The 26,382-nt window shown below is 37.5% G+C and overlaps 1 protein-coding gene across 4 annotated transcripts in view; it reads right to left on the minus strand.

Annotated features, from left to right (window-relative positions):
* LOC129925029 (calmodulin-beta-like) overlaps positions 1-26,382 on the minus strand; it is a 138,978-nt gene that overhangs the window by 26,621 nt on the left and 85,975 nt on the right. For all 4 annotated transcript variants that reach the window (XM_056023064.1, XM_056023063.1, XM_056023060.1 and 1 more), the window contains one exon: positions 1,162-1,192. In XM_056023064.1, coding sequence (XP_055879039.1) covers positions 1,162-1,192 — 31 coding nt within the window. The remainder of the gene's footprint in view (positions 1-1,161; positions 1,193-26,382) is intronic.

A 26,382-nucleotide genomic window follows, 5' to 3' on the forward strand; every position in this document is an offset into this window, starting at 1 on the left:
ATTGTAAATGTTTTTATGTCCAACAATGTATACTTAAAACTGGGCTATTCAACGCAACCAATGTTCCTGGACATCATGTTGTGCATAAGACGTGTGTTCTGAGACAAGGTTTAAAGGCTGAAGGGTCCAAAGGAACTTTATTAATATAACCGTTTTTTTCTACATTATTGTTTTCCAGATACTAACTTTTTTTTTAGGAATGATACAAAATTTTAAAATCTTTAACTTCAAAATAATTTCATCTTTAAATCACAAGTATTTCAAAATACAAGAGGTTAGAAGTTTGATATATCAACCGGATTGCCTCCACACACACTGGATTAGGCTTAATGTTATGCTCTTTAAAAAGTATAAGGGTACTAACTTTAAAAAAAAACCAATCTACATGTTGTGCTATAATAAAATGGTGTATACTTCTTGAAAATACGTGTCAAGTTTAAGTTTAGGTAATGGTTAACATGTTTGTGCATTCAATTTTATGGATTAATAATGGGGATGTCGAAGATTAAGGATAAGTAAAGTGTTTCACATGACTACGCAAACCCAGTTGCAACCTGCATATTTCCCCGCAATTATTTGGTAAGAGAGGGTTATCTTACGCTGCGCAGGGCACGTATCCCGTATGTGCGAGGAACGTATGCAAAAGTCTTTTTTGGTGAGCTAAAACGGAAATGCTTTAAAGACCAGCTTAGGCGCCAACTTTCCTTAGCTGACATAAAAGAGGTCACCTCGGAAAGAGACAGCTGGAGGTCACTCACAAAGGCCGCGGGATACACATTTGAGACCGAAAGAAAAATAGCTGCTGAGGACAGACGCAGACGGCGAAAAGAAAATCTTAATCAACCATCGGCAAACAATGGTTATACTTGCCCTGGATGACGCAAAAAATGTAGGTCACAGCTGGGGCTGCGTTGTCACGGGAAATACTGCAATCCTCGTTAATCTTCGGACTCGAACTCAAGCCTTATATTTTAAGATGGTATAATGTACGTTAAACCTTAGACTTGGGTGAACTCAGGAGCTCCCTCAGTTTCCACTTTAAAAAAATAATAATTTCAGCTTAAAACAGGATTCGAACCCAGAACCAAAAATTGGCCACCGCAAACCACTAAAGATATTGCTGTAAAAATATACATGCATATTGCTATCAATAGAACTAACCTTCGATTTGATCCGCTGACAGTTGAGCAACCTGCGAAAGAGAAAAAAAAAAGTCTTTGATTACAACATTGACTGCAAAAGTTGATCTAGACGAGAAAGCCACGGCTAACGCGCCCCCCTTACCCGAAGAGTACTGGTTTAGGCGCCAGTTACTCCCTTCGCTCCTTCTCCCTGTCAGTGAAAACTGTTCCGCCGGAACCATTATCTGAGCCACATGTGAAGGCCAGGAGTTGGGCTCATTTCATGATGTCTCTGTCTATCTGTTAAATGACTTTTTAACATATAATTTCTTTTTTTTTAATTTATTATTTTATTAATTTTAACTATTTGAAAGAAAAATTCTAGATATTTGCAAAAGCATGAACTTTTTTTTGTTATTTGACCCCTACCTCCTACCCAACCTATGCGCACTTCCCCCTTTTTAAAAATTTAATTAAAGTATTTATCTATGGTCAAATAGATAGACAGATTTTTGTTTTCTTTTGAATCAAGAGAGTATTGTTAACGGAACGGTTTTAAACAGTCGAACTACCCTAAAATCATCTCCTGATCCATTGCTTTCATCAGATCTAGGATCGGCGTGTGTTGTGAGTTCAGCTTCACGCGTCAACATCACGTTGCCACGGCAACGTCACGACAACTACAATGGACAGCTGCAGTGGAACACGATGCAATCCCCACGCGACGGCAGCAACGTTATGGTCAGGCCGTCTCGCCCCCCCCCCCCCCCATGTGTGCATTCGGGTATAACGGAAGTCCGGAAGAGGGTGAAGGACGCTGTCAGCCGTGTCTGATAGGATTTGATAGAAATCGGCTTTTGGGCCGGAAGTACCCTTCCAGAATGCGCGGGCAGATATTTAATTAAAAATTCCTACTTGTTGGTATTAAAGACACAGCATTTGAAAATCTGAAATATTGGATGACCCAACAATCCATTGATAAGAGGATTTAAAAAAAAAAAAACACACACAAATACATAATATATATAAAAGTATATATAAAATATCGCCGTCATAGTCGAGCAATAGGAATGGCCATTCTTACACGATACTGTGGCTGCTACAGAATAGAAATATGAAGAATTTGTTCGTAAAAAGCACGGCTTTTGGTAGCGCTAATAGCAATTGGGCCGTCTCCTGAACACTGCACACATCATGGTCAACCCAAGGGTAGCAATGGACGCTGCCATCGAGGAGCCTTTGGGAAGAACTTGGCGTGAAGAGCTCGCGGTCTATTCATTTCCGTTACAAGAAATCCTCCCTTACGGTCAAGGGGATATTAAGGACGTCTTAGGCGATTTGATTTAGAAAAAGACTTTTTTCAAGGCGAACCAGATCCATCAACTGTTTAAAGAAGAGGTTCTGAGCATATAGATCGAGTAGGGACTAGGATCTACATCTTGTTTGAAAGAGGACATTCGAAAGTATTACTTAGAATAACGAACTAACATTTATGGATAAAAAAAGAAGATAAAGAGAGAGAGAGAGAGAGAGAGAGGGAGAGAGAGAAAGAGAGAGAGAGGGAGAAGGAGAGAGAGAGAAAGTTAAAGGGAGAAAGAAAGAGAGAAAGTTAGAGGGAGAAAGAGAGAGAGAGTGAGAGGGAAAGAGAGAGAGAAAATGAGAGAGAAAGAGAGAGAGAGAGAAAGAGAGAGTGAGAGAAAGGTAAAGGGAGAAAGAGAGAGAGAGAGGGAGAAAGAGACAGAGAGAAAGAGAGAGAGAGAGAAAGAGAGAGAGAGAGAAAGTTAGAGGGAGAAAGAGAGAGAGAGAAAGTTAGAGGGAGAAAGAGAGAGAGAGAGAGAAGAAAGGAGAAAACAAATGTGTAAAAGAAATAAACAAGTCCATATTAATTTATAAATGTCATTCTCGTTCAAATATTTCAACAATAAACAGAATTATGGAAACAGCTTTTGACCTTGTTAATAAAAAATGACGTACGATATGTAGGTTCAAAGATTTATATTTTTAACTACAGTGGACTTCATTGTAAAAGAAAAAAGCTCCACTCCTTGAGTGACCAAATACTTGGTCAAGCTCCCTCTTTCTCCCTAACACCCAGGACACACCAATCCAACATAATTTGAAATGCTCCCTTGATTTGACGTTAACACCCAGGACACACCAACATTTTGAAATGCTCCCTCGAGGGCAATGAAGACTTCAAACTAACGAGGCGAACACGACACTTGCTGTGTCTCCAAACTACGAGACAAAACACTAAACACTAATCTTCGACTGAACATGACTTCACCTACATATTCTATAAGTCTTTTTTTTAATTTGTGGCTAACAACACCATTCCCCACTTCCCACTGCTTATTACGTAACCTAATTCCAAGACAATATCGTCACCCACTCAATTTACAATTGAAATAAAGTCGTTAGACATCTTAACGTGAAAAAAAAATAATTGGCATTTTCTCTATATACAAAACTCTATTATTCTCTTGTACCGGGTTATTAAACGATCATATATCAGTCCAAGGACGAACGCTTACAACACTATATTACGTTTGGTTGCAGGAAAATAAGGAAAGGATCAAGTATAAACCCAATTTCCCATTTCCCCACTGCAAACAGAATGCGCTGTTTTATTAGAGAAGATCAATATTTAGTATGTCCGTTGCGTGCCTGTTGGTTCTCAAATCACTGATCAGCCCAAACTGGCATGTTACAGCGACCCACCATGGAAAGCAGGAATGTCCGTGCTATTAAGAGAGTTAAGAGGATCTGACCATTAAACGCCCACGTAAGTCTTTCAGGCCTGCATCAAGGTCAGACCGTAAACAGAGAGATTACAGAAACTAAGGTCACAATTATATAACACTTGACCGAGAAAAAAAAACGCGGGGGGGGGGGGATGAAAATCATTGCTTGATTCTCCTGGGCAGTAATACTGAGGCTTGATCATTTTCACTAGATCTGGGTATTTCGAGTGATGACGTTGTTCTTTAAAGGAGGGAAACAAAAGACTTATGTGGACCGGGACTTATGTAGGCCATTGGAGCGAGTGGGCTGTGGGGTATATGGGAGAAGGTTTCAGGGTTGCCTTTCAAAAACAATTATTAATAAAAAGCTGCTTGAATCGGACTTTGAAATCCATCCTCCATCACCTGCGGAAGGCCGACTTGTTGGCCACTGAGCTATTCAACTACTTATAAAAAGTAGGTTTTATAGTCTATTGTTAGTTAAAAAATTTTACTGTACAACCTAATTCTCTACACAAGGCTTACCTCCTCTTAGCTAAGTAGGCCTTACTGTCTCTAGATAAAACAAAATTATTTTAACTAATTGATTAAAACTAATTATTTTTTTTAATTAATTCATGTATTGTCATCGAAAAGGCATAACGTTTCGACTTTATCCGAGAATAGGAATTAGAAATAGCATGTAAAAGATTCCACCCAGATAGACAGAAGAAGTTGATATAAGCTTTGAAGTTACAATGAGTTGATAGAAGCTTTGAAGTTACAATGAGTTGATAGAAGCTTTGAAGTTACAATGAGTTGATAGAAGCTTTGAAGTTACAATGAGTTGATAGAAGCTTTGAAGTTACAATGAGTTGATAGAAGCTTTGAAGTTACAATGAGTTGATAGAAGCTTTGAAGTTACAATGAGTTGATATCAGCTTTGAAGTTACAATGAGTTGATATCAGCTTTGAAGTTACAATGAGTTGATATCAGCTTTGAAGTTACAATGAGTTGATATCAGTTTTGAAGTTACAATGAGTTGATATCAGCTTTGAAGTTACAATGAGTTGATATCAGCTTTGAAGTTACAATGAGTTGATATCAGCTTTGAAGTTACAATGAGTTGATATAAGCTTTGTAATTGCAATGTTTGATTGTCTTATAAAGTAAAACAATGTAAAAAAAAAGGAAACATTGTCTCGATAATTTTTTTTTGTTTTAAATCAAAATGTTCAGTTTATTAACTGCTGATAAATGCAACATATGAATAAATCAACATAATAGCCCCTACTATAAACAGCTAAATTTGACATAAAAAAAATATATTGGGAGAAAGTAATTGATAAAAACCAGATTAATTAGGCACAAAGTCTGTGTCGTTAGTAAGCTCTTGGTGAATTTTGTTGAGACTCAGTTTAAAGCTAATATTGTTGTCCTTTTAGTTTGATTTCAGATATTCCTGCACAGGACGTGCGAATGGCGTGTGACCGAGATGAGAACAACAACGAGCGAGGAACAGTGCACAGAACAAAGGTCACATCAAAAGCCTGTGATAAATCGCGATGGATGCGTGTCTCTCTCCTGCCTGTTCGACTTCCAGAGAACACTGATTCCCCCCAGGTCCGTGGTAGTGTCTTCTGTGTGGGGAAATAGCCTACATTAGATTGAAAGTCTATGACAGCTTGGAGAAAGGGGTGAGGTGGGTGAAGAAAGGTGTAAACGAGTGACGTCAATTATAGTGTGATGTTTCGTGCCAGAACTAATAGATCCACACTTTTGTATCAAACTTGGCATAGAGAAAGTATAAGAGTACAAAATCTAAGAACAATAATATAAAAAAAAACTTTCTTTTTTAAAGAAAACAAAAAATTTTATCAAGTGTAATTGTATCAATTAGTTTGGATCAGTCAAGTAATTACATTTGCAAACGCGACACGAAGCTCTTCAAATAGCAGCTGGGAAGAGGTGGCACTGGATAGATCCACATGGAGAGAGAGCATAAAGGAAGGGTCATGGATTGCAGATGTCATACCCACAGATGCAGAAAGAAGGGTGAAAATGCAACGGCGCCTGGTGATTACATATGCCCAACCTGCGATCGCAGCTGTGTATCAAGGATTGGTCTCTTTAGTCACACAATAAGTTGCAAAGGGAAAAGATCGTCTCTCGAGACGTAAAATGCCACAGAGAGACTAACAATAATAAATCTGTAAACATTTTTACGAATTGTTTTTGTTTAGCGCAATTTCATGCTTTTAGTTTTCTCACTATGTTAGGGCTCTATCACTTGTCTGGACAAGTTGTGAAAACAGGGAGGGGAAAGAAAGGGGGGTATCTGTGTGAATGTAACCGTGATGCATCTTATATTTAATAAGAAACGTTGTACGACTTTACTTCTAAATCTAGGACTCAAGCCTTCGCACGCCAACTCATTAACCACTGTGCTTGTGAAGTGCTTATGAAAATCAAAGGTTTTATTTTTATTTATTGTTAGTTTCAAACTTTTGAAACGACGACCGAAATTTTCTGCACAATGTATAAAAGAAACTAATTCAACTTATACCACCACATCTGTTAAGTACTATTTCTTTCCCGTGTTCGATACAAAAAAAAAAAATATATTACCAATAGTTAATCAACTAACTGGTCAAATATTTTTAATTGATTCTTGTTTTGTCAGATACAAAGAAAAAAAAATTGAAAAAATTTCAACTTGATCCGAGCTTGGGTGAGGGAGAAACAACATTTGCAAACGTTTCACCTGACAGACAGACAAACAGACAGAGTGAGTTGATACAAGCTTTGTAACAAACAGCTGCAAGAGCTGTTGGTAGAAGCGTTGTAAAAGTACGTAGTATGCTAGTTGATTTAGTACTAGCCAAGATTTCGAAATCAGCTTTCAGCTTGACAAAACAGGAAGTGTATAGGAAGGTTTTGTTTTCAATTAAATGTGTCTGTTTTTATTTTTTTTACTAAGAAAATCTTTATTTACAAATCTTAATCACGTGACAAGGTGACGCGTTTAGCTCAAATCTTATCTTTTAATCTCCCTTTGCTTTAACATACTTCATGTATGTCTTTTTCACAGTGGTCAAACGGTAAACGGTACCCCCCCCAACCCCGGGGTGACATTTGCCCCCCCCCCCCCCCCACACTTTCCATGATTCCTCACATTGGTATACAAGATGCGAAACCATTAGCGTGAAGGTTCCCGCCCCTGAGTTTTGTTTTTTTCCTCCTGGCGGCGGACCTGTTCCTGATTCAGAGTGAAGCAGCAACCTACAGAAACCTAAAAGAAAATTCCTGCCAGGCCAACATCAAACAGACAGACGTAGTGAATGAATATAAGCTTTGTAAAAAATATGTGCTACAATTGAAATGCTGAAAAATAGAGTAAAGGTCTCTTATAACTTTATAATAGACGAAGTTTAGTCATCGGTTACGACAATTAGATCCCAGATTTATCAGTATATAGACCTACTCTTGTTTTAACATTTCAAGATGTCCTAAAAGCAATTCCTTTAACATTCGAAAATGAGCCCATCTCTGTCAATCCCTGCCACCTCTGTCAATCCCTGCCACCTCTGCCAATCCATGACATCTTTCTCAATCCCTGCCATCTCTCTCAATCCCTGCAATCTCTCTCATCTCTGTCATGCTTTTCATCTCTGTCATGCTTTTCATCTCTGTCATGCTTTTCATCTCTGTCATGTTTTTCATCTCTGTCATGTTTTTCACCTCTGTCATGTTTTTCATCTCTGTCATGCTTATCATCTCTGTCATGCTTTTCATCTCTGTCATGTTTTTCACCTCTGTCATGTTTTTCATCTCTGTCATGTTTTTCATCTCTGTCATGCTTTTCATCTCTGTCATGCTTTTCATCTCTGTCATGCTTTTCATCTCTGTCATACTTTTCATCTCTCTTGTTCCCTGTCATCTCTGTCATGTTTTTCATCTCTGTCATGCTTTTCATCTCTGTCATGTTTTTCATCTCTGTCATGCTTTTCATCTCTGTCATGCTTTTCATCTCTGTCATGCTTTTCATCTCTCTTGTTCCCTGTCATCTCTGTCATGCTTTTCATCTCTGTCATGTTTTTCATCTCTGTCATGCTTTTCATCTCTGTCATGCTTTTCATCTCTGTCATGCTTTTCATCTCTGTCATGCTTTTCACCTCTGTCATGCTTTTCATCTCTGTCATGCTTTTCACCTCTGTCATGCTTTTCATCTCTGTCATGTTTTTCATCTCTGTCATGCTTTTCACCTCTGTCATGCTTTTCATCTCTGTCATGTTTTTCACCTCTGTCATGCTTTTCATCTCTCTTGTTCCCTGCCATCTCTGACAACCAATGACTTTTCAATGACAATGACATTCAGTTGAATGTATCTACGGAAATCTAGCGAGTATTCTAATCGATAAAAGTTTAACAATGACTCAATACCACAAGAATCACATGCCTGTTCCGTTGGGCCTGATCTGTCCCGCGAGTCCAAGTTGGCTGACCTCTGTCCTGGACTATCATTATTGTAGTCTCTTTACGTCAAATGTAACAAGGATTTATTGCCTGAACCCAGGACACTCATGTCATTTTATATGCAAGCCACAGAGCTCTGCTACGCAGACACACGTACACAAATGAACTGACACTCAGAACAAACACACACAGCTAAAAAAAACCACACCTACACACATACAGATAACAGAAAAACACTGACACAAAGCTGAAAAATCATACACCCAGAACTCAACAAATAAATAAATAAACGCTTACATAAAAGCATTTACAAACACTCAAAAGAGTTAAACTTATAGAAAACTGAAGTAAACACTAACGCACAGAATCGAACACTCTCTCACAGAGAACTGAACAGACAAAAAACTGAACCACTCATACACAAGACAAAATTGAGCTAAACATTTAGCGTTAAACACAAAATATGCACAAACAGACCTAAACAAACACATATTGCAGAGTATTAAACAAACACAGAGAACCGAACATATACACAGAACTGGCTAAACACACACAGGTAACTGAACACGCACACGGGTAATTGAACACACATACACAGGTAACTAAACACACACACGGGTAATTGAACACACATACACGAGTAACTAAACACACACACGGGTAACTAAACACACATACACAGGTAACTAAACACACACACAGGTAATTGAACACACACATAAAGAGCTGGACAAAAATACATCCAAAACTGAAGAAACAACGATACAGATCTAAGCCAAAACAAATATAGATTTGAACTAGGTCTATCCCCAAAATAGATTGTATGGTGGTCTACTAGAGGGCAGGAGAGCTACAGATCGTCCACTCCTAAGAGACATTGATGTAGGTGTTGTTACCGGTCGTTGACTTGTAGCACCAAACTGCTGGTAGACAACTAAACCGTTGCAGGCGTTATGAATCTTAACTAGTAAAACTTCAAATAACTTCCTTATGTTAACAAACTAAATAAAAATTGATTTTAGACAGAATGGAAGTTGTAGGGAATCAAATAAATGTAGGCTACTAGATTTTAGTAATAATATTTTGTAACCAAATCTAACACACTACAATAACACCTTTCAGTCTCACGTTCTGGAGTCGTCTCCTCTAAGATCAAGTGACGACAACGCCACTTTTGTTGCATCATTCACAACCAATCGCTATACTCTTGCCATTGTCACCATAGAAACACACACACACACACACTCCATAACAGTATGTCAGCGTGACATGAAGCTCTTGAATATCAACACCAAAGATAATGGATGGTGAACACAGCAGAAGTATGAAACAGGATGTATCAAGGATTGGCCTCTTTAATCACGTGACAAGTTGCAAAGAGAAAAAAAAACAACTCGCCAGACGCAAAAATGCCACACAGATCTATATCTAGATCAAAACCCATATGTCCGTTTTTTTTATATTTTAACCAGAATGTTTTACATTTCAACAGTGTTCAATCTTGATATAGATTCTCTATAGCCTATCATATTACACAGCTTATCATGCTACACAGCTTAACATACTACACAGCCTATCATAGACAGCTTATCATAGTAGACAGCTTATCATACTACACAACCTATCATACTACTTAGCGTATCATACTACTCAGCGTATCATACTACACAGCCTATCATACTACACAGCCTATCATACTACACAGCCTATCATACTACACAGCGTATCATACTACACAGCATATCATACTACACAGCCTATCATACTACACAGCGTATCATACAACACAGCGTATCATACTACACAGCCTATCATACTACACAGCCTATCATACAACACAGCGTATCATACTACAAAGCCTATCATACAACACAGCTTATCATACTACACAGCCTATCATACAACACAGCGTATCATACAACACAGCTTATCATACTACACAGCTTATCCTACGATGATGTCAAACGCAACGCTTTATTATCTTATCAGTGCAATGCCGATGGAATGATGAGGAGTCAACATAAAAGTCAAACAACGAATGACCCGATGAGGTCATTGTGACCTAATGACAACGCTTCCATTATATTTTTGCCGGATTGAATTACCAGACCGAGAGGTCAAGAGAGGTCAGGAAAGAGAATTTCTAAAAACTAGCGGATATGCTAAATGGAACAAAAAAAGATGTTTATTATCTTAAGAGATATTTCTTGCAGACCACTTCAAAAAGAAAAAAAAAAAGACTCCGTGGACTGGTTATTTAAGGCTTTCTGTCGTGCCCTTCTTTGAAATGTTATCTTCTCCCAGGTGACCTGAGCGGGTTATCAGCTGTGATGTTTCCTCCAGGACTGACATAAGAGCAGACACAAAAGTTCATTACACACAGGCGTTAAGTTCCAGCGTTCTCTGAAGACATCTCCCATGGCTTGGTTAAAAGCGAAGTCTTCCTGAGTGAAAGAGAAGTCTTCCTGAGTGAAAGAGAAGTCTTCCTGAGTGAAAGAGAAGTCTTGCTTTTTGGCTGGACTCACTAATTCTTCGTTTATAATATCTATCTATCTATCTATCTATCTATCTATCTATCTATCTATCTATCTATCTATCTATCTATCTATCTGTCTGTCTGTCTGTCTGTCTGTCTGTCTGTCTGTCCGCCTGTCTGTCCATCCTCTCTCTTCCTCTTTATCTAGTCATTATATATGACTAGTGAGAAATATATATATATATATACATGGGTGTAGCCAGTTCAACCCCAACACTCCCGAAGTGAAAGTCCCTCCCACGCAGAGGGGGGGGGGGTACGAATTTAGTAACTAATTTAGTAACTGATTTTTTGCTTTGATTCTGTTTATTTTAGGAGAGATTTTAATACTAAACCATCAGTTGCCCCAGCGCAGCTAAGGAGGTTTTGAGCTTAAAACCCCCTACCAGGGGGTTTTGCAGTCAAATTCCCCACTTCTATAAAAAAAAAAAAAAAAAAAAAAAAAAAAAAAAAAAAAAGATTGCAAACGATAATTCCCAAATTCCAAGAGCATAGCTATGGAAGATTTTGATTTTAAAACCCCCTCCCAAATTAACGATAAAACTATCCATGCACCAGTCACCAGATTCTATGAGCGTAGCCAAGAGGGGTTTTGTGTTTAAAACCCCCTCCAGGTGGGGTTTAGAGCTAAAAACCACCTCTTCAATATAAAAAAAAGCAAATTACACACCCAAAATTCTATGAGCGTAGCCAAAGGGATAGAGTTTCAAATCCTCTTCAGCTGGGTTTGATGCTTAAAAATACCTCATCAATAAAAAAAAACAACAAATTACACACTCAAATTTATAGAGCGTAGCCACGCCAAGGGGTGTTTTGAGTTTAAACCCCCCTCCTCCAGAGAGCTTTTTTAAAATTTTAAACCCCTCCTGATGGTTTTGAGTTTAAATACCCCCATACAGAGAGTTTTGAGATTGAAAACCTCTCTCTTCAATTCTATTTTAAAGCAACTACAGAGCGTAGCTAAATGGGGTTTTAAATAAAAAAAAAACAGAAAAACTTCACAGATATTTTACTTTAACCACCACCCCCCCCCCCCCCCAAAAAAAAAATGATTTTGACGATAAAACTTCCCTTTTCGATATAAAATCTAAAACAAACTATAGTCACCTAATTCCAAGAGTGTAGCCAAGAGAGGTTACAAATTTCTACCAGTGGCTGGGCTCCATTAATAAAGTGCAGTGAATAGTCATCAGCCGAAATCGAAAAACACTAAATGTGGCTCAACAAAGATGGCTAAGACGGATTTTAGGAGTCAATTATAGAGATCGGGTCTAAATCAAGGAAATCCTATGCCAAACTGGGAGTCGACCCCTTAGTAGGGTTGTGAAAGAGCGTCGCATGAGGTTTTCGGGACATGTTCTCAGACAAAATGAATTACGCATAATAAGAGTTGCGATATCCTAGTACAACTTGGCGCCACACTTTAATGGAGGTCCTTAGAGCAGGTGGGAAGAGGCTTCAAACATTGCCAGTGACAGATTTTTGTGGAAGCAGCTTGCCGCCCAATGCGCCGAACGACGCAGGAGTATCTAAGTCAGTAAGAATAGCACAAAAGGTTTTTGAAATAAAACTTTTTAATAGCAGGATAATATACTGTAGATACCTCAGAATATACATTTTATTGGCTTTCAATACCGAATATAGTGCTTGGCGGCAGGGCTCCGCCCCGCGCTGGTGGAACTCACAGAGCTCCCCCAAATCCCCTTGCTGGTAAGGTCGGGGAGTCTTCAATTTTTTTACTAACTCCAGAAAGAACCTATTCTAGGGTACATTAAACGTCTTCAGAAAGAATGAAGGGTCAGAATGTAATAAAGATTAATTATGTACACACACAAACACACACGTACGCACGCACACACACACATATTTTTTTTTGCCCGGGGGGGGGGGAGAAATCCCCCAAACCTTACCCCCCCCCACCTCGAAAAAAATCTTGGCTACGCCCATGTATATAATATATATATATATATATATATATATATATATATATATATATATATATATACTGTTACCTAAGATATTGAAATTGATGTTGTTAGTTTAATTTGAGATACTCATATTCCGAAGCGTTTCATATTTCGAGGCATCTCCTAATCTGTGGCACATTCAGCAGACAGTCGAGGGATCTCACATTCTTGGGCCTCCGCAGCAATGGTCAATTCAATGCTTTTAACCAAATGTTTTCCAGCTGTTGTCTTCCAATACCTTTGAATTCTGTTGAATTATTTCGTGTCATTGTATACGGAGATCTAAGTTTTACAATTCCTTCACGTCTCGTTCCTAGTCTCGTTCCTAGTCATAGGTGTTATCAATCTTCTTGGGGAATACATTTTTTTAGCTTAGAATTTATAACAATGAAAATGACATTATTTTTTAAAATTAACACTTTCTCTGCCAATAAAACACATGAATAAAATATTCTGATAGCATTCCGGTGTTTCATAAGCCGGAGAGCTCTCATGAGGGTCGCGGGACAAACTTTGGGACCCAAAGAAGAGCACTTGTCGAAGAGAGGCGCTGACTACGAAAAGAAAATTTAAATAGACCTCTGGCGGACTAGGGCTATATCAGCATTCCACGTGGCGAAATATGAAGGTCACAACTGGGCTTGTGTGGTCACGTGCAATACTGCCATAGTCCTTAAACAGCGGACTCGAAGACAATGCTTAATCATTAACTATTTAAAAGCAACAATATGTATCGACTTTTATAATGTCCAGGTATATAAAATGCATTGTTCTGTTTACTATTAAAATATACAAGTCACGTGGTAATAAGAGTCAGGGCTAACAAAATGCAAAAAGATTTATTTTGATCCACCATTTTTCCAGAACAAACTGAGAGTGTGATGAGCTAAATATAGCTTTTAAATCCCCAGGGGAAGTAAAAAAGACAGTCACGAGAATCTAGTAATTTTGTAGAAGTATTTTATATAACAAAGTAAAAAAAAAAGAAAGGGGGCTAAAATGACAATCCAAAACATTGAGTTAATTGATATAATGTCTCGGTGTATTGGTTATTTTAACTGATTTATATAATGTCTTTATACGTGTACTAGAGTGTTAGTTTATTTATTTGACGACTGACGTTTGTAATATTAAAATAGGTAAATTCTCCAAAGCCTATTTATATTGATTATATACATCTTCATAGCTCTCTAGCATTCGCTAGAGTATGCTCCACTCTTTACACTATGTAGCTTCTTTAGCATTATATAGCAGTACAATCCATCGTGAACATCTCCAATAATCCCCAGGCAAGACCAGCGTCACAGCACACACACACACACACACACACACACACACACACACACAAACACACATATATAAATAGAGTGTCTCTTTATTTTCCAACTTGTTTGGTTCTTTGTTGTGTTTAAGCAGGACACAAAGTACTCTCCCTTGAAGTGAAGGAACTGATCAAAAACACACCAAAAAAAAAACAACACATGAATATTTTGAGAACCTTTGTTTCAAGTTTGTATCATTGTCTGCAAAATACCAAAGTGCAATGACATCATGTTCTATTTTTATTGACACCAGAAACTTAACTCTGTGAATAGATAGAAAACAACAACAACGACAAATAACAAACAATCATGAAAGTATTAGTGTCATGTAGCTAGATATGAAATCATGTATAGTGTAGATTTTTATTGAATCACATAAGTTCTTCTTTCATTCATCTAGAAGAGCATAGAACACTATATTTTATAACTACAGTTACAAATTGTTATGTAAATTATGTATGTATATATATATATATATATATATATATATATATTATACCTTGACCTACTGATTTCTTCACTCTAATTCAATCTGAAATTTAAATATTCAGAAAGCTGAAACAATATGTTGTTTTGTAAAGCAGTTACAAAAAGTAAAGTATTTTTTTAACCCTAACCTATATAACATATAATACTAATAATCACAATAATGTATAGTCCGAGTAATTGAATATCGAAAATAAGAACACACTCGTCTCAAAATTATTATTTTCCAGTATTAGATCCAGAATCTGGGTCTAGAAAGATCTAGGTAATTAATCTATTTAAATGTAGAATTTTAAATCAACAGGGTAGAATTATCATTATATTTCGTCCTCCCAATGGAAACTAGAAGAAGAATGACTTTGTTTAATAGATTTGCTTTATATATTAGATTTGTGTGAATATGATTAATTCTGTGATTACTAGCCTATTCTATTTAAATTCCTCAAAATGGGTTTGCATTATTTCTTAACTTTCAAAACTAAAGATCATTACTTTTGTAACACAGAGCGACTTTCTAATATAAAGGGCGACTTCATTTACAGCTTGAAAAATAACAAAAGTTGCGTACATAGCAATCGGATATGAATTTGTCTTTCTTGTCCAGTCTATGTATAATATATTTAGGTCTGTGGTTTGACGTCTTTTAAAAAATTGTCTCCCTTTAAAATGTTTTTAAATTATTTTTTGATCCTCCGTTGTTTATTTTATCTTTTTGTAAGTCTCAGAGAATGCAACATAAACCAAATGTTTTTGACATGTTTGGGTCAAGTCTTTAAAGTGCTGCTAACCTTTGGTGAAGAATAGGATTTTTAATTTTCGGTATCTTGGGCGCCAGCTCTAATGGGTACCTGACATTAGTTGGGGAAGAGTAATGGCGGTTGGTCGTTGTGCTGGCCTCATGAACCCTCTTTAACCGTGGGCCACAAAAAAAACCAACAACAGATTGCCTTTACATCATCTGCCCTATAGAGCGTGGACCTTTAAACGTGGAACTTTTCTTTACTTTTTAGCGGCCCCCGAAAGGGGAAAAGACGCTATTAGTTTTGTGCGAAATGTCTGTCCGTCTGTCCGTCCGTCCCGTTTAGATCTCGTAAACTAGAAAAGATATTGAAAATCAGACATCACAATATTTTAGACCATTCAAAGTTCTGATGCAACGGCTACTTTTTTTTTCTCTGAAAGCGAAAAATCTAATTTTTAAAATCAGTTAGGCAAGCAGTTTTTTTAAAGAGAAAAAGCGAATTAGTATGAATTATAAGTAAAACCTAATTTAAAATGAATAGTAATCTTATAAACTTCATTTTTCTAAACATTTTTTTTTATTGCGGTATTTTTTTTTTTTTTTTTTTTTTTGAGTATTCGAATAAGAGATTGAGCCTTTTCAAAACAATTAGATCAATTATAAGACATCAGTTAGGCTAGGGGAGCGCGGGGGCTGAGCTGTAAAGCGCTTGGCTTCCGAGCCGGGTGTCCCGGGTTCGAATCCTGGTGAAGACTGGGATTTTCAACTTTGGAATCTTTGGGGGCCTCTGAGTCCACTCAGCTCTAATGGGTACCTGACATTAGTTGGGGAAAAGTATAGGCGGTTGGTCGTTGTGCTGGCTACATGACACCCTCGCTAACCGTAGGCCACAAAAACAGATGAACTTTACATCATCTGCCCTGTAGACCGTTGGGGCACTACACAAGATCTGTTAACTTTCTTTCTCCATTCTTATCTCTCATTTGTCTTTGATATAATTTCATTTGGATTTTCTTTCTGAAAATATTGAAGCCTGCCTGGGTGGACCTCTTCGGGGGCCTATTTTGAGTTTGTGTTTCCACACAAACTGTCTTTTGTAACCTTGTTATTTTTTTTTTTTTTTACTTTAACCATTGGCACTAAGAAATCAGAAATCCGACATTCCCCTACCCCTCCCTTTCCAGTTCCGAGTTAACGTCGGATTACCGAGAGTCAACTGTATAAGCATTTTAAATAATGAGGGGGAAAAAAACACGTTTGAAAATTCTACGTGTTAAATTTGATACTGAAATAGTTTCTTTTTTTTAGGTGTTAGTTTTATATACATGTAAACATTGATCATTTATTATACACACGCCTTACAGATAGTCAGAAAATGAGAGAGAGAAAGAGAGAAGAACAAAAAGAGAAAGAGAGTAAGAAATGGAGAAAAAACAGAAAGAGAGAGAGAGAGACAGAGACAGAGAGAGAGAGAGACAGAGACAGAGACAGAGAGAGAGAGACAGCGAGAGAGAGAGACATCGAGAGAGAGAGAGACAGCGAGAGAGAGAAAAGGACAGAAAGAATTGATCTGGATACACAATTAGAAAGTTCTTTCTGTTCTATAATAAGCTTGATGATTCTGACATAAATAAAAGTCAATAGTGGATCTCAATCTTTTCCCTAAACGGCCACTATGTCAATATATTCCAAGTTCTCATCTACTTTAACCACCACATCACTGTCTGCAGCTCCACCACATCACTGTCTGCAGCTCCACCACATCACTGTCTGCAGCTCCATCACATCACTGTCTGTAGCTCCACCACATCACTGTCTGCAGCTCCACCACATCACTGTCTGCAGCTCCACCACATCACTGTCTGCAGCTCCACCACATCACTGTCTGCAGCTCCATCACATCACTGTCTGGAGCTCCACCACATCACTGTCTGCAGCTTCATCAAATCACTGTCTGCAGCTCCATCACATCACTGTCTGCAGCTCCACCACATCACTGTCTGCAGCTCAACCACATCACTGTCTGCAGCTCAACCACATCACTGTCTGCAGCTCCACCACATCACTGTCTGCAGCTCCACCACATCACTGTCTGCAGCTCCACCACATCACTGTCTGCAGCTCCACCACATCACAGTCTGCAGCTCCACCACATCACTGTCTGCAGCTCCTTCCATCACTCTCTCTGTACATCCCCCAAGGGAAGACCACCCCAGTCTCATTCCCCATTCCCCCAGATCTTCAGTTTTCTCAATTTGAGAATGCTCAGCTCCGCTCACTGCACACATATTTCTCTCTTCCCACTCTCTACTCACTTCTAATCCATTCCTCTGTAAAACATCTCAGTCCGTGGATCAGAATGCCACAGCGCACTGAGATAGAATTTAATGAATCAAAATGCCATAAATGCAGCTTATTCTAACGGACGCTTTCAATCCTTCCAGGAAACGAAACGGAGACATCCTGACAAGTTATTTCCACGATGGATGGATCACTTGTACCTAGAATATCGATTTTTCAAAAGAGTAGTTCTCTCTTTTTCTAAAACACTACAACAAAAAATTTTTAAATGTATTTTTTAAATGCGTTGCAATTTATTTTACTGGTCAAATAAAATTAGTAGGTTTCAAAAGAATTGGACACAAAAGAATAATTAATTATATAATAGCGATCACTCAAGTTTTACTAATTTTTTGTTTCATTAATTTCCTAATGACATTATCCTTTGGACAAAGCAGACGCAAATCACCCTACGAATTCACATTTAAACAAAGCAGACGACATTTAAACAAAGCAGACGACATTTAAACGAAGCAGACGACATTTAAACGAAGCAGACATTTAAACAAAGCAGACGACATTTAAGCGAAGCAGACGACATTTAAACAAAGCAGACGACATTTAAACGAAGCAGACGACATTTAAACGAAGCAGACGACATTTGACAAGTTTAAACGAGACATATTTAGACAGAATTTAAACAAAACAGACGACATTTAAACGAAGCAGACGACATTTAAACGAAGCAGACGACATTTAAACGAAGCAGACGACATTTGACAAGTTTAAACAAGACATATTTAGACAGAGTTTAAACAAAGCAGACGACATTTAAACAAAGCAGACAACATTTAACAAAGCAGACGACATTTGACAAGTTTAAACGAGACATATTTAGACAGAATTTAAACAAAGCAGACGACATTTAAACGAAGCAGACGACATTTAAACAAAGCAGACGACATTTAAACGAAGCAGACGACATTTAAACAAAGCAGACGACATTTAAACAAAGCAGACGACATTTAAACAAAGCAGACGACATTTAAACAAAGCAGACGACATTTGACAAGTTTAAACGAGACATATTTAGACAGAGTTTAAACAAAGCAGACGACATTTGACAAGTTTAAACGAGACATATTTAGATATAGTTTAAACTAAGCAGACGACATTTAAACGAAGCAGACGACATTTAAACAAAGCAGACGACATTTAAACGAAGCAGACGACATTTAAACAAAGCAGACGACATTTAAACAAAGCAGACGACATTTAAACAAAGCAGACGACATTTAAACAAAGCAGACGACATTTGACAAGTTTAAACGAGACATATTTAGACAGAGTTTAAACAAAGCAGACGACATTTGACAAGTTTAAACGAGACATATTTAGACAGAGTTTAAACGAAGCAGACGACATTTGACAAGTTTAAACGAGACATATTTAGACAGAGTTTAAACAAAGCAGACGACATTTGACAAGTTTAAACGAGACATATTTAGACAGAGTTTAAACGAAGCAGACGACATTTGACAAGTTTAAACGAAACATATTTAGACAGAGTTTAAACTATGCAGACGACATTGGAACGACACTAGCTTCTAACGGTATTTAAAATATATATGGTAGTTAGAATTTGTAAAATAAAACTGAATTTTAAAACAAAATATAACAAAATATTATCAAATGGTTTAAAAACAATATCATCATATATTTTTACAATATCTTTAACCCATCTTATACTGTTTTCAACGATATCGGACTAGACTAGAGCCCTATTTGTGTCTCCTCTTTCCCCAGCCCTGTCGGCGGGGCTTCCCCTTCTGTAAATCAAAGTTTAAATATTGAATACACTTTTTTAGCCAACCTTCACAACTGATGCTTACAATCAAGGACAAATCCACTAAAATAACTATAATCAAATTAAGCATGGTGTCCTTAAGAAAGTTATTGCAACTCTAAAGACAGGCTCTTTTGAAAGTTGGTTGCTGTTTGCGATTTCTGCTAAAAAGGTCAACCTCTGATGATTATATTGCCCAATTTGATAAGAAGCATTTCGAGCTCTGAACTTGTTCAAGGGTTTCTTCCAAGAGCAGAAACTCACATCATGTTTAGAAGAAGAGGACATGTGTGGCACCAAAGTCCTGTTCCTACAACATACCGCCACTTTAGTAGAAGCATCACTAGGCTGCTCATTTAACTAAGTATTTTTGAAATCTAGACAGTCGAAGGAAAAAACGATAATCGACCAATATATTTCTCTCTTTCTCTCTGTCTGTCTGTCTGTCTGTCTCTCTCTGTCTCTCTCTGTCTCTGTCTCTCTTTCTATGTCTCTCTCTGTCTCTCTCTGTCTCTCTCTCTGTCTCTCTCTCTATCTCTCTCTGTCTCTGTCTCTCTCTGTCTCTCTCTCTATCTCTCTCTGTCTCTCTCTCTGTCTCTCTCTGTCTCTCTCTCTCTGTCTCGGTCTCTCTCTCTTTCTATGTCTCTCTCTCTCTCTCTCTCTCTCTGGAGAAAAAAGAATGAGCATGCGCAGTGACGAAATACATTTTATTATTGTGAATCACCCGTTTTGATATTATAACCTTGTAAAGAAATTGAGCTACAATTATTATGGATGTCACTGGTCTAGCACGTATTAATGTTAAATAAAGCAAAACAATGTGCCCTATGCATCTATGTATCAATCTTGTGTCCCTTTAACCCTTAAAATGCGTGTGGTAGTTTAGCCTCTAAACATCAAAATAGTAATTCCATTTTGTATGCACTCATTGTAAAACATCGCAGCACTTTCGGGGTTAAATATGATAGCAATGCGAATGTCAAATTTATGTAACAATATGTTGGTTATAATATTGGAAAAAACATTCTCAATAACATCGACTTAATATTGTTAAACAAATAAAGTATACTCATCCATCCATTGTAACAGAAGTACAAATAGCCATGACATATACAATAGACACATACACTTCTCGCAGACACACTCACACAGACACATTAGAAGTTGAAGGGGAAACAACAACTAATCAATATCTATTGTCTCCCTTGTTATTTGCACGCCATTGCTGACGAGTTAGCTGTCCTGTTTCTTCTATTTTTCACTTTCAGCTCATTCTGAATGACTGCCCACAGGTCAACCTAAGGAAAGCAAGGTACACAACCGAAACACTCGTTCGTTAAAGCCTCGTTTTAAATGCTACAAGTCATTGCCCTTTCTGTCACGTGATGTATTGCGCTACTTCCCAGCATGCAGTACTCACAGCAGTGCCGGATCTATGAAAGAATTTTGTTAAGGCGACTGACCACACAATAGATGTAAAAGTTCCGTTTCACACCTTGCGATCTATAGGGCAGATGATGTAAAGGTCATCTGTTTCTGTGGCCCACGATTAACGAGGGTGTCATGTGGCCAGCACAACGACCAACCGCCTTTACTTTCCACAACTAATGTCAGGTACCCATTAGAGCTGAGTGGACTCAGAGGCACCCAAAGATACCGAAATATAAAATCCCAGTCTTCACCAGGATTTGAACCCGGGACACCGGCTCGGAAGCCAAGCGCTTTACCGCTTAGCCACATCACTTTCGATGACTTAAATACTTAAACATTTTTCTTTTCACTTTCGATGACTTACATATAAAATAAACATTTCAACATTTTAGTAACATAATTATAATAATAGCTTGAGGGAATGTGTCTAACAATCGTGTGTTACACAAAACCGAACATTTTAACACTAGCCAACGAAATTCACTTTCATAGCACAGTCTCACTCCAAAATAATACGTGAAGTGGACATCAGAAACTTGGACTGGATTCAATGATTTAATTGCCTAGGGAGCAAAAGCGTTTTCTTGTGACTGATTTTGTGATCGCTGTCTTCTATATTATCTGTGAAGGAAATGTTAAAATCGTGATCCAATTGTATTTCTCTACGTTGAAAATCCTTTAGCTTTCTCATATAAGCATACTATATTGGTGTAGGAAGTAGGCCTTGACTTTCGTGTAAAAATAGTATCATGGACTGCAGACCAGCTTTAAAAATATTATTGGTAATAAAACAAGTCACGCATGTTTGAATAAATCGAATCAATACCTAGACAATGGAAAGAAAGGTGCTGTACTCATGTGTAAAAAATATATTTATGGACCAGATAGCTCTTAGTAGTAATGTTAATAAAGAACTTGTGGATGTAAATTTATATTGTATTTTTTTACTTTGTTACTCCCTGTAAGGGGCCGCTATTAGTTTTGTTTACTTTTCCATCCGACCGTTTTTTCTCTTATTACTTATAGATATTGAAAACAAGAGAAGCTATTAAACTCTTATTGCAACATATGTTGTGGCTTGTTAGGTTTAGGTGCAACGATTACAAGCACATTCCGAAAGCGAATCGTTTTATTTAAAAAATTAATTATGCAAGTCGTTTTTTTTCCCCCCATTAAAATATAGTCTACCCCTTTTAAAACAATACGTAAATGTAAGGGAGACCATGTGTCAAAGAACGATAACTTCGTATGGCTTGCCTAACATTTATCCATTAAGTCGTGAAAATAATGTCACTGACCCCACCATTGTCATATTTAGACTGATTGCTTCTAGAAAAATTTAGGTAATTTGTGTACATGATGCGCACTTCAATGAACAATATCAGCTTGTCTAATAGACTCGTAATGGGGAAATAAACTCAACAATCTTGTATTGACCTACCTTCTTAACTACCTAACCAGCCATAGGGCCCCCCAACCCTCAACTCTGTATAAGCGTTTCTTTGAATTGTAATACTTCCTATTAAGTACGAAAGCAACTTCCTATTAAGTACGAAAGCAATCTTATAGGAAGTAATGGCAAAGGTTAAAAGAGATACCACGTGATTCTACATGGATATTTATAGACTTCAATTAGTCTATCTATCTATGTCAGTGATGCCCATAATACGGCCCGCGGGCCAGATCCTGCCCACGATGTGCTTCCATCCGGCCCACCGAAACTTCGGCACAAAATATAGACATTTTCCCTCCTCCCCCTCCCCCCCCCTCCCCCGAAAAAAAAATTAAAATGTATCTTTACCTAAGTTAGGGCCCTCGCTTTTTTCTAATGGATTACTACCAAGGCATTTAACATTTGTGGGTTCATGAAATAGGACTATAGAATCTACAAGCAAAGTGAAAGAATCTTTACTTTTTGTAGAACATGATACCATTGCTAGCCAACATGTTTGTTTTTATAAAGAAAGTCTGAGGCGGTTTAAAAAAAACAAAACAAGAACAACAAAATATAAACAGAACTGGCGCCATTTTTTTAAGTGTAAAGAGAAAATCCAAATATCCCAATAATTCAATGTAAGTACTAGATCCTCGGTTTAAAATATAAGAGTTTCAGGTCAATTTCATTAAGTTTTTGTATATTTTCCATCATGTGGCCCTCGACACTAGTGTTGGAAATTAAAATGGCCCGCAGATTGAATTGTGTTGGGCATCGCTGATCTATGTAATATATTATTATATTTAATAATTTTTATACATATGTATGTATATATGTATATATCTATATTTGAGATTCCAGGACGACCTGGCGTTATATAAGAGTTAAATTTATTCCTATTTATTTCAAATTTTGTTGTTTTTGATATGGTTTTGACGATTGCATTTACTTGTCACTGAATAAGAGTTTCTAAAGATGTGCGTGGGAATGAAGATTATTATTACAGGCTTAAATTACTTTTTAAGCTTATATGAACACACGACATCGCATCGGTAAACACAGTCAATGCCGGATTTTAGCAAGTCGAGGCCCTGAACCGATTTTTGTTTTTGGTGTATAATGACGTTGTTCTCATCAATATTCAAAATAAATGCACTTTCTAAAGATGACAACATCTAAATTCACATCTTTTTTTAAAAAAGAAAGAGAGCACATTAGACTTTCATGTTGTGTCTTTAAATTAATAATAATAATAATAATCTTTATTATCCGTAAGGAAATTTGTCTTACAATTTGTGCATTACACATTTAAAGGGTGAGCACCTGGGCGGAGGCAAGCCTTGCAACATAGTACATCCAGCCCTAAACATCCTGCTAGGCCGGCCATAGGCTATTGGAGACCCAAGGCGAAGTGAATTTTGTGGCCCCCAAATAGAAAATAGAAAAATACACAATTGAAAGCGAAACAATTAAATAAAATCACATTTTTTAAAAATAAATCTTGTGTAACATTGGACCACATTTTTGCTACTTCTTCTTTAATACAATGTTTGAGTCCTTTGCGAGGCTAATCAGTAGGCAGCTGCCTAGTCTGTCTATGCCTAAGGCCGGCCCTGTAACGTGATCCAGATCATCGATTTCTCCCGACCCTAGCCACAAACTACAGTGGTTAAGCGCTTGGCTTCAGAACATGGGGTCCTGGGTTCGAATCTTGGAGAAGATTGGGATTTTGAATTTTGGAATTTTTAGGGCGCCCCTGAGTCCATCCAATTCTAATGGGTACCTGAATTAAGTTAAAGAAACTAAAGGTCGTTGTATTAGCCACATGGCACCCTGCTCGTTAACCATTGGCCAAAGAAACAGATGACCTTAAAATCATCTGCCTTATAGATCGCTAGTTCTGAAAGGGGAACTTTTACTTTACTTTTATCCAGACACACACACAGATATGTCCTTAATGCTGAGTGGTTGAGCGCATGGCTTCTGAACCCGGGATTCTGGGTTCGAATCTCGTTGAAGACTGGGATTTTGAATTTCGGGATTTTTAGGGCGCCCCTGAGTCAACCCAACTCTAATTGGTACCTGACTTTAATTGGGGAAAGGAAAGGTGGTTGGTCGTTGTGCTGGCCACATGACACCCAGCTCGTGAACCGTTGGCCAAAGAAACAGATGACCTTAACATCATCTGCCCAATATACCTTTTACTTCAAATTTTTATTGTATCCAATATTGATTCATTTTTGTAAGTCTACCCGATCCACCTTGTTAGACTATCATGTAGGCCGTAGGCTGATAGCACATTTTTTTCCACCTGGGGAGGGGTATTATAAATTACTGACACCTTGTCACGTGCCACATCTAAAATAAACGTGTCACGTTTCCAACGGAGTTCCAACCTCGGAGACTTTATTGTGCTCAAGAGGTCGGAAAGTACCAGGTCAAGGTCCGGACATGGCCCGCGGACCGTAGTTCGGACATCACTGATGTAAACGATAAATATACTCAGTATTTCTTCCCCCTCCCCCCATTTAATATGTTCATAAGTCACAAGATTTTTGTTTAAAATACAGTCAAGTCCGGTTTATCGGAACCCACCGTGACGAGATCGTATTGGTCCTCATAACCGGCCTGTTAGATTAACAGGATCCATTTAAATAATAAACAAGAAAAACATTTTAAAAAAAAGACTTTAACTCTTTCTCTCCGTAATTCTTTACCACATTCTGGTGGAATCAACGTTGGTATCGTCTGTTAGGAGAGAAAGAGTTAAAAACAGACACACAAAAACACAAATCTTATACAAAGTGTCATTGTATCAATAAGTTTGGATCTGCCTTATAATTACATTTGTAATACTTATAGACTAACAATAATGAATCTGTGAAATTAGAAATATTTTTTACCAATCGTTTTTTGTTTAGAGCAATTTCATGTTTTTAGCTTTCTCACTACGTTATGATCATAACACTTGTCTGGACCAGTTGGGTAATGGGGAAGGGGTGGTAGAAAGAACGGGATAGGCCTATCTGGATAAGTCTGGGATAAAAAATTTCCCATTTTTAAATGCATTTATTTTTTTTTATTTTTTTTTTAAAGTTGTTCGACTTGATTTCCAGCTAGAGGGCACAAGTTTCCTCCAGACTAACCACTTTGCTAGCGAAATGCTTATGAAAATAGTATGTTTTATAGTTATCTAATGTAAGTTTACAAACTTTTAAGCAAAGTATAAAGGGGACTAATTCAAACTATACCACCACATCAGTCAGTACAGTTTCTTCCTTTGTTCGGTACCAAACAAAATAATTAATTACCAATAGCTAATTAAATCGTTATTTTTTTTTCTTATTGATTCTTGTTTTGTCATGTACAATAAATAATTGTGCAGAAGTTCAACTTTGGAGAAATAACGTGAATAAACTTTTTACTAGACTGACAGACAGAGTGAGTTGACATAAGCTTTATAAAAAACATTTCTGGACTTTTGGATTCGCTTTAAGTAGGCGGCCTGGCCCGATTAACCGGTGTTCCGATTAACCGAGTGTTCCGATTAACCGGGTGTTCCGATTAACAGGAGGTCCGATTAACCGGATTAGACTGTTTTGAACACAGGAACAATGTTCTGTCTCGTACTTTATCATTGCAAAGTTTTTTAAAAAATATTTGAATTGAAGTACAGACGGAAGCTGATACCTGAAACTAGGTCAAAGTCTTCAATCGAAATAAAAAAGTTTTCTTTCAACTTTGAGTGAAATTGAATTAGTGATGAGAATTGAAACAAAATGAAATCAAAACATCAATAGATAAAACGACGAGCTACACATCAGAGAGAGAGAGAGAGAGAGAGAGAGACCGAGACAGAGGCAAAGAGACAATGTAAAGAAAGTGAATCAGTGAGTGAAAGAGAAAGACAAGAAGGGGAAAATCATGAGAGAAAGCACAGGGAGGGAGAGAAAGATAAAGATATAGAAGAGAGAGATAGAGAGAGAAAAGAGTGAGGGAGGAGAGAAAGAGAGAGA

This window comes from Biomphalaria glabrata, chromosome 3 (genome assembly GCF_947242115.1).
Source record: "Biomphalaria glabrata chromosome 3, xgBioGlab47.1, whole genome shotgun sequence".
Classification (NCBI taxonomy): Eukaryota; Metazoa; Mollusca; class Gastropoda; family Planorbidae; genus Biomphalaria; species Biomphalaria glabrata.